At 42.7% G+C, this 10370-nt stretch overlaps 2 protein-coding genes across 2 annotated transcripts in view; one reads left to right on the top strand and one right to left on the bottom strand.

Annotated features, from left to right (window-relative positions):
- Positions 1–1729: 1729 nt before the first annotated feature.
- The window catches only part of SPACA9 (sperm acrosome associated 9), a gene marked incomplete at its 3' end in the record, with an annotated part of 375668 nt that continues 367027 nt past the window's right edge, over positions 1730–10370 (top strand). Inside the window, exon 1 of the mRNA XM_082264224.1 lies at positions 1730–1765. The remainder of the gene's footprint in view (positions 1766–10370) is intronic.
- The window catches only part of AK8 (adenylate kinase 8), a gene marked incomplete at its 5' end in the record, with an annotated part of 296745 nt that continues 292966 nt past the window's right edge, over positions 6592–10370 (bottom strand). The window contains one exon of the mRNA XM_082262784.1: positions 6592–7052. Within this exon, the coding sequence (XP_082118910.1) occupies positions 6797–7052 (256 nt within the window). The 3' untranslated portion in view covers positions 6592–6796. The remainder of the gene's footprint in view (positions 7053–10370) is intronic.

Genomic DNA, 10370 nt, shown 5'->3' with positions numbered 1-10370 from the left:
AAGGGAAGTGTAAAAATAAAATAAACAATAAATAAATATTTTTTTTAAAGTGCCCCTGTCCCTAGGTGTTTGCACGCAGAAGCAAACGCATGCATTCATTGCGGCCACATATGTAAACGGCGTTCAATCCATACATGTGAGGTATCGCCACGAACGTTAGAGCGCGAGAAACAATTATAGCCCAAGACCCCTTCTGTAACTCTAAACTGGTAACCTGTAAAAAGTTTAAAGCATTACCTATGGAGATTTTTAAGTACCGAAGTTTGGCATCATTCCACGAGTGTGCGCAACATTAAAGCATGGCATGTTGGGTATCTATTTACTCGGCGTAACATCATCTTTCACATTTTACAAACAAATTGGGCTAAATTTTGTGTTTGTTTTTTTTAAATTCATAAACGTTTTTTTTCCAAACAAATCGTGCTTGAAAAATTTCTGCACAAATACCGTGTGACATAAAAAGTTTAAATGACCGCCATTTTCTTTCCTAGGCTCTCTGCTAAAAAAAAAAAAAAATATATATATATATATATAATGTTTGGGGGTTCTGAGTAATTTTCTATAAAAAAAATGATGATTTTTACATGTAGGAGCGGAGTGCCAGAAATGGCCCGGTATGGACGTGGTTAAAGTAAACTTGTGCTAAATATCAAAAAATGGTCTGGTCATGAAGGGGGGTAAATCTTCCAGAGGTCAAGTGGTTAAATACTTTTTTGGGGGGGTTGCCCATAGTTGGTGCATGTAAGTACACAGAAAAGTTTATTTTGTTCATGAACTCTTCGTGGTCTACATGACCGATGGCTCTTTTTCGAAATGTACAGTACTAAATCTGCTCTAAAATGTGCCGCTGCAATTTAAGAAACATCCAAGTGGCATAAAGTGGAACTTATTTGGGTAGGAAGGGTTAGAACCACTGTCAAGTGTTTATTTCCAAAGTGTCAGCGTTATGAGGACTGCCCCTGGGCTTCTGCAGATGGACACATTTCGCATGCTTTTAGGTGCATTATCTTACATTTGTGCTGCAATAAGTTGTTTTTACATTTGCCTTGATTTGGAGGGGGAGAAATACAGTTTTCATGCAAACCGTTGCTTGTGTACACAGGCCCTTGTATTTATATAGCATCAGTCAAGTCAAGCAATGGTCAGAATCATGAATGGGTACAGGTAAGTATTGGAGGGGTTGGTGGTAAACTTCCAAAAGAGATATCGCTAGTCCTTTACTTCAATGTAGAAATATGTATATGTACAGTATCATCAATGTATTATTTAAGAAATATTATTCATGAAACAACAAGAATCCTCTGTCAGTACAGTGGCACCATCCAGTGGACCATTCCTTTAGGTGAACTTCTGATCCAAAGTGAAGCAATGAATTGCTTTTGTTTGCAGTAATTAAATGAATTGCAATTGATCGCATGGCTGCAGAGGGAGAATAGTACAAGTGTATTAGCATGTTCTGTTAACGCTTCCGCTACTTATGCTCGGCCTGCGACAAAGCCAATGGGAGATGACCTCTGACCCCAGACTAGGAGTGAAGCACTATTCAATGCATGTCAATGAGCTAAAAAGGCAGCCAGACCCTCCCCTCCGAGGGCTCACATTATCCACAGAGCCACTCGAGGGGAACTAACATAATGGAGGAGATCTGCACAGAGCGGACACAGGAAGAGAGACAGAATATTAATCAGTAAAATAAATGAAGCAGATGCACCTTCACTCCGGGAGGACTCAGCAGAATGCTATGGAGTGTCTGCTCTATTATCAGGTACGTAGAACTCTCTGTGCCAAATTCTGTCCGGCAGATCTCTGTTCGCATGTATCATCCAATTGCCTACTTGTCAGTCTCCCACCATATCCTCTAGTCTATACAAGGCCGGACGTTATAAACCGGCTGATTTTATGAATGACTTTACCTTCCCATCAGTTCTATATCTTATACAAAAAGCTTCAGCCTCGCTTTGGCTGTTGGTACCCAACCCCAGCTTCAGTGGACGCCAAGTCAAGTAGGGTCAGTCCACCCAAAACTGATATTCCCATTTTTAGTATATGCTGGAGAAGGAAACCATCTGACAGCTTCTTCTATCTCTCTGTGGGACTCTATTGGGGGAGATGTCTAGTTCCTGTGTCTGCACACCATCTTGTGACCATTAGGAGGGTCTCTCTGTTGGATTGTCTATGTTATGCTATGGAAAATGTAACCTGATGAGCCAGGCACTGACTCAGACCATCAGGCTCCTGCTTTAACTAACATTTCACTTTTGCATGGACTAGCACTTTAATGTCAGAGAAACTGATTGGCTGCTTTTGTCTGAACGTCACACCTTGATATGGGGCACATGGCCCACTCCTCACAGCTGTGTTTGGATGTTGGCAGTCCGAGGGCCTGGGGCTTCAGAGAGGTAAGTAACCTACAGACTCTCTTAGTTGATTGAGATTATAGCCAAACTTTAACCTTTTAATGTCTCAGGATAATTTAAACCTTCAGATTCGGACCACATTTTTTCCATTTTAGTATATGTTAAAATCTCTGCCTTAGGTACATTTGAATGATGATGCCCTTTTGTACAAGCTCCACCCCAAATAAGAGAAAGAATAATTATTTTATATTTTCTGAACTTCAAAGAGTCTTCTGACTCTGAGCATCCCTCTTCTTTATTCCTTCTATAGCTCTCTTGCTGAGTTTACCGACAAATATTTCGAGGTAGACAGAGGAGGAAAAGCAAAAACGAAATACAATTTAAATTCTTGCATGACCATACTGTAAAAGTGTTATTACCTACCTTGCAACATACTGTGTAGTAAATATTGAGCCTTGGTGTGCCCCCTCTAACCTTGATGCCCTGGGTACTGGCCTATTATGGTCTAAACTCCTGCTTCCAGTGCAATTATACAGTTGCTGAAGGTAAAAAGTCCTAAAAAAAAATAAATCTCTAATCTGTACTACGGGCTATTCAGTGAATGATATATTGTAAAACTGTAATTTCCCTAGACTGAAGATGGTGACCATTCCCTCACTAGGTGGGGAAGCCACAATCAGATTGAAAGCCCTGGACAAGTAAGTACATTACAACCAAGTCAGCACTGGCAACTTCCAGAATCCTATCCTCACAGGTTTACTTTAGTAGAAACGAATACCTCCAAGTAACCAAGACCCCTCTCTGTACCTACAGATACTCCACCAGCTGCAGCACCCTGGAGGTCAGATTGCAGCATCTGCTGGCTATTGCAGCTCCTCCATCAACATATAACATGATTCTTGAGCAGCATTTTATATGTACAAATGTCAAAATCTTTAGCAATGTCAAACTATCACTACAAAGTATGTTGCATGGTAGGTCAATAACACTTTTACAATGGGGTCATGCAAAAATTTACATTTATCATTAATATAATTGTGTAGACTTGACTACAAAGATGTTCAATTTGTCCTCTTCTTTGGTTTTCTTTTTGTCCTCTGAGGCTAACTCAGGAGCTAGAGCTTGGGGTCTGACCAGTGCTGCCCTGTGAATGGCCTAACCTCATATTGTCTTCCATTTCCAGGCTGTGCACAACAGTAATAAATAACAAAGCGCCATAGTTAAGTTCTGTAAAGTGATACTATAATATGTATACTCAGGAGATGGGGACAGAAGGTGCAAAAATGTCTGGGCTGGGCAAGCAGGTACTCTCTTACAGTGGAGATCCTGGTAATGGTCACACTGGTGGCTTTAAATTAAATTTGGTAATGGTCAACTGATCTACTCATTGTGTATTTTTTTTTTTGTTAGATCCAGTTTTATAACTGAGACCTTCAAAGTGTCTTAGTAGCAACCGCAATGGTCAACCGTGGTGGAAGTATAGATGGTTGACGCACCACAACACAAGCCCTGGCTGGAAACCCAAAGGTAGATTTAGCAGTCTTCTCAAAATGCTGCCGTGTATGGAAACATCTGTGATCAGCAACAACAGAATCTCTCAAGTGATCTGTTAATTTGACCTTGTGGTCTGCTTTAGAGATAGATTATTCGCCCTGGATTACCAGCTGGAAGTGAATTTATAAAGGGGTGCTTTGGATCCCCTGCCATCCACACTGACCCTTATTGACCTGCAGCCAGCAAACTAATATAATGATGGTGTGGCCCAAAGATCTATGCATACTCATACTCAATTGTCCTGTAAAATACATCATCATTCAATACCCCTTACTGTCACCAGCGGTAGGTTTGGGACCCAAGCTTCACAAGGGAGCACAAGTGACAGGTGGGGCATGATTTTTTTTTTTTTTGCTGTAGCATAAGGGAAGACTAGGACCCCTGTCAGATTTTCATTTCTGTCTGTGTTGGAAGTTTTCCCTCACTTCTTGTCTGATAAAACACTGGTAGGTGAGGGGAAATATTCTGATAACAGTAACAATCCATAAGGGGTTCTAATCCTTCCCCCAAGCTTCCAAAAACAAATAAAAAGTTTCATTATGCACAATGACATGAACCATGTGCCTAGGTGAATGAGGTATCTAAAAGACTAAAGCTGGCCATACACCCATCATTCAGCCTGTGGCACCTGCAGCTGTAAGAGTACCCGTACGGTGAGTGCATCCATCTGCATGTAGCCTTTGTTCAGCCAAGATTTTTTTTTTTTTTTGCTCAGCTCCTTCGATCTTTCAGTTGAAGTATGTCCGGCAGAGTTATGTCGACAGGGCCATCTACTTTTAGAATTTTATTTTATTTTTTTTTCTATATTTCTTCATTTAGGACGAAACACTGACAAACAATAGACAAAGCAAAGCCCCTCAGAGGCAGCTGTGGTCATATTTGACATAAGTAAAGTTTTATAGCAACAATGTCAAAGAACACTTATAAAAGATCGTGCACATACTGTATAATCTCTTCCTGCAAGGACCTTAAAGAGGATTCTAAAGCCAGCCATAGATATTTTGAATTGCTTCCGGTTTATCAGGGACTGGCTGAAATTATCTATGGGCAGGCTGATTGTACCCAAGTTGGTCCATTGATCAACTTGGGTACAACCAGCATGTCGGATTGATACATGCACATTTTTGCATCAGCTATAGCCACTAGCAATAATCACCTTGTTTTCCCAGCAGAGACAGCTTCCCGCACCCCCCACCCGCTGGGACAATGCAGTAGCGCTCTGTGGATTTCCCTGGTTGCAGGAAAGAAAATCGCATCATCTATGGCCTACCTTAAGTATAGAGAGGAATAGTGTGTCAAGCGATTGTTCGTACAGTACTGTCTGATTATTTTTCAATAGGAATACAAATGGGGTAAATGGGACACAGAACGAATCAGTGAAAATCTAACTGCAACCTCTCTCTAGAGAGAAAAAAAAGGGATGGGAAGAAAAAAAAGTAGATATGGGGGGGGGGGGGGGGTGAGATGGGAAAGGGTCAAAAAGAGTAAAGAGGTTAAAAAGGATGCAGCAAGGTGGAGTGGGCCAAACCCCATTTAGCTGCCAAGGTGACAAATAAAAAGAGGCTTTACTATTTGTGTGATATGATCCTGTGCAACTGTTTCTGACATTGGTATTGTCTGTACCTTGAAAATCCCTTAAATAAAAAGTTATTTAACTCAAAAAGAGGCTTTACTCTCAAAAGGCAGTCCAAAACATTTGTCTCAGCAGCTAAGATGATGTTTCTCTTGATGGAATGCCTGCATTGCAGTCATCTCTGTTAGGGTTCAAAGGAGTCTGCACAGCCTGGTTGTCCTAAACTTGTCTTCCCAATGGTAACGTTTTCCATTTGTCTAATTTCATCGAGCTTGGTGAATTAAAGGGTCAATGCTGGGGCTTCAGTTCTTTTCCAGAAAGCTGGTATACAAAATTGCACTGAATTAGGAGGATGAATTATTTGTACAGGGTAAGTGGGACCTGATTGAGGTGTAGTAAATAGGCCATAGGGCAAAGGCTGAGGTCTACTGACGTGAGATGAGAAATCATGCAAAAAAACATCTTCCTGATTGTTGACTAAACACCGGAGGCAATGTTTGTTTGGACTGTCCAGTTGATGGTCTATTAGTTCTAAATTTGACTTTATCATCTTTTTCATCATTACAACGTACCTCAAGTATCTGAACTGCCTTATATGCTTTGGACTGTGAGAGATGGGTGAGAAATGTGTTGACCAATGGTTTAAGAGGGGACCGTTGAATATTTGAGGGGGGGGGGCGGACCGGGAGGTTAAGGCACAGTATGTTCCCAGTGGGGTGCCGGGCCTCGTGGGCGCCCGCCTCGGCCTTGATTGGCGCCCTAGCTATGGAATCGTGGTGAGCTTTTGGAGTCCCTCCCTACGCTCCACTAGTGTCTTGAGGTACTCTGTACAATTTATAGTATATGCTATCATTACCATGTTTAATGTTCTGATCTTTGTAAGTACTGACGGAATATATTTGTCGTATGTTGAAAAAATTTTAATAAAAAACTATTGAAAAGAAAAAAAACATCTTCTACTGATACAATTTTGACCAGTTCATTAGGAACCAGCTGAAATTCGACCACCTTAAATGCTTTTTCAGACACTTTGATAGATGAACCCTTGAAAAAGACAATAATTTTGCGGTCTAAATAAATCCCAAAAGCAAAAAAAATGAAACTGAAGCAGATCAAATAAAAGATTTAATTGTCATTTAAATGTATGTAACAGAACATCGTCAGTTCATATTTGAGGCAGGTATTCCACGACGACACTGCTGAAATTGGTAAATGCAGAGACTTGGCAGCCTTAGGTGGAATATAAACACACCTTCTGGATCAGCGCTAGCTAATTTAAGCTAATAGGGAGCGCTGTATATGCTGCCAGTGATTAGGGAGATGGAGAGTCCCTAGGGAGGCTCTTGGGAAGGGGGTTGACAACACAGCTCTCAATGAACTCAAAGACCGTGTATGGGTCTTGATCAGCGTTAACATGAATGACATCTTGATAAAATTCCTCCAGCTCCTCCGCATTGGCATGATACATGTCTAACCTCGCCTGAACAGTCTGCTCTGAGTCCTTGGGGTTCCGATGAAGGCGATTGTGTACCTCTACTCTCGGAGCCGGCTTGTAGAGGCTGTGATACCTGCACAAATATACATCGACTTATGTCTCAAGATTATATTTTTAAAAGGAGGATACATCATTATAAGTATTGCGAACATGACCTGAACGTGTTAATGACGTTTTTACCTGCTTGAGACTTTTTGTATGCAGAACAACTTCTGAGTTTAGAGGATACCCCACATGGATAGTCTACTTCAGCCTTTTTCAACCAGTGTGCCCAGGCACCCTGGGGTGCCTTGAGGTTTCTTCAGGGGTGCCTTGGCAAAATGGCTAAAAATTGCCCAAAAATTGTTTTCAATAAAAGGTTTTCATTATGCACAATTACAACCTTCTAGCTGCCAGCGTCCTAACAACCATTGGCATAATCAGTTGATAAGGAGGATGTCAGTCGCCTGCATAGTATTCTTGTTTGACCCTCCCCTGCCCCTCACATTAGCTGAATGATAGAGAAAAACTGAGGGAGAGGAGAAACACTGGAATAGTAGTCAGTACCAGTTTACAAAAGTGTATTTGCTTTGGAAGAATAAATCACCTCTAACGTTGGGTGTCCTACTTGGACTTGTGGATGTTGCTACATTATGTAAGTCTTTTAGAATAGTTTTTTACATTTTAAAATGGGTCGCCTTGAGACTGTCCATAATTTTTAAAGGATGCCTTGACTTAAAAAAGGTTGAGAAACACTGGCCTACTTATTCCAAACAGTTAAGTGCAGACTAATGGACTGAGAGAAAAGAGGGATACGGTGCAACCATTGTGCAACACTAATAAACAGGAAGCAGTGTCTGCATATGTAATGAGCAAACATACTTGCTTCTATGTACACATACTGAATACAAATTAAGTAAAGCTTCATGCACAAGGGCATACAGAGGCTGTACAGGGTGCAGAGAAGAAAAGGAAAGCGCACACAACCACTGTACCATAACACTGTTTATTACAGATAAAAACAGAGCTGTAGATGAATACACTCACATTCAGAAGATGAATATCAAACACATTGATAGAACCCCAGGACGCCATCCACTCGCTCTCACCATCCAGCAGCGGACCTGAAGAAGGAGGCCACGTCTCTGAAACGCGTAGTCATAGCAACCAGAAGTGTGGAGTGATGGGAGGTTCATCCTCTCTGAAGCCCATCTGCCTGTGGTTTCTGTCGGCTCTCCTTCGCGTCATTTGGCACAAGCATGGTGCTGGCTGGTCTGGGCGCAGGCGCACTCCGATCTGCATACCCAGAGTTGGATGTTATCACCCCCAGAAGTCTCGGTTTGCAGGATGATGAGAGCAAGCTGGAGTGCGGTTATCCACAGGAGAGAGTTGTTGACATCCCGGGGTTCTATCGATGTGTTTGATAATCATCTTCTTAATGTGAGTGTATTCATCTACAGCTCTCTTTTTATCTGTAATAAACGGTGTTATGCTAGGGCAGTTGTGCGCTCTCTCCTTTTTTTCCTTTGTACAGTTGATTGTCCACTACCTGGTGGAGGGTTAGGTGAGCTGCAACGCCCCATCACTTCTATCACCGTGTGTGTTTTTTCAAAGAAATCACCAGCCTGGACATTCAAGTTTAGGATCAGCGCATTAACTGGTAATGTGTCTTATAGCTTGTATGTACAGTGTGCAGATCCTGCGTAGTCACTCCTGGGACCTCCATCTGCCTCATAAGCCACCAATTGAGATGAATTAGGCAATGTGGCTGTAGGCAGAAATGCAATGGGGGTTGCACAAAGCACCTGCATGGACATGCACATTTGCTGCGAATGCCTACTATCTGTGTTTGGAGCATACATCCGTGTAGCTTCTTCTGATTGATCACAATGGGTGGCTGTGCGTGGGCCCTCGGAGAATGATTATGCAGGCTCTGCATGCTGTACAGCCCCTATACGGCCATGTGCATGAAGACAAACACTCTTTTATTTAAGGCTCAATTGATATCACCTTAAATCAGCTAAATACAATCCAGGTACTTCAAAACAAAAGGTGTTTAATGCCTCCATTTTCTTTGGAAAGCAGCCAGAGCTGTAGTAGAAAAGCATGTTCCCTGCCAGCACGCTGCAGAGAAGGGGCCTTATTCTCTGTGGGATCTCTCTCTGAAAAGATCTAACACACCCGCTACTGAGCCCAACCTATAGCTCTGCAATCTGCAAAGATCATGCTCCCTGCCTATTGGAGATCTCTGGTGTGATGGACCGCTGCATAGAGACCTTTGCTTCCACACAGAGAACAAAGGTCCTTCTCTGCAGCTGCTGGCAGGGGAAAAGCTCTTCCCCTCAGGCTGTGGCTGCTTTAAAGAAAATGAATGATTTTATGTAGGTACAGTGTGGCAGGTTGGGTACGGTACAGCAGAATCACAAGGTGACAACTGCTAAAGAAAGCCTAAAAAAAAATGAAAACTAATGCAGTCACCCCCTCTTTGGACTGGTAAGCTGCAAAATTCTACATTTTTGTTCTTGAGTTTAGATACACTTTAACTGATCTTATTGTGTGGTGTTTTTAAAAACAAATCATATATCATTATATTGTTTATTATTATACTGGGTATATATATATATAGGTGGGGTGGCTATATTTGCTCATTATATGCTGCAGTATGATTATGATTTCCCAGGCGCCCTGGTAACATGCCTAGTACATGTGTTTTGGGGGGACATCCTAGGAAAAATAGGACATGCTACAGTTTCCCTAAAAGTGTTACTAAACCCAGGAGCCTGCATTCACTATATCTGGTCTCCCCAGGAGCCTGCAGCCACTATATCTGGTCTCCCCAGGAGCCTGCAGTCACTATATCTGGTCTCCCCAGGAGCCTGCAGTCACTATATCTGGTCTCCCCAGGAGCCTGCAGTCACTATATCTGGTCTCCCCAGGACCCTGCATTCACTATATCTGGTCTCCCCAGGAGCCTGCATTCACTATATCTGGTCTCCACAGGAGCCTGCAGTCACTATATCTGGTCTCCCCAGGAGCCTGCAGCCACTATATCTGTTCTCCCCAGGACCCTGCATTCACTATATCTGGTCTCCCCAGGAGCCTGCAGTCACTATATCTGGTCTCCACAGGAGCCTGCAGTCACTATATCTGGTCTCCCCAGGAGCCTGCAGTCACTATATCTGGTCTCCCCAGGAGCCTGCAGCCACTATATCTGGTCTCACCAGGAGCCTGCAGTCACTATATCTGGTCTCCCCAGGAGCCTGCATTCACTATATCTGGTCTCACCGGGAGCCTGCAGTCACTATATCTGGTCTCCCCGGGAGCCTGCTGTCACTATATCTGGTCTCCCCGGGAGGCTGAACTCATTATATCTGGTCTCCCCAGGAGCCTGCAGTCACTATATCTGGTCTCC

This window comes from Pelophylax lessonae, assembly GCF_965119305.1.
Source record: "Pelophylax lessonae genome assembly, chromosome: 7".
Lineage (NCBI taxonomy): Eukaryota > Metazoa > Chordata > Amphibia > Anura > Ranidae > Pelophylax > Pelophylax lessonae.
Note: the sequence above shows the minus strand (reverse complement) of the source record. Positions and strands in the feature narration are given on the sequence as shown.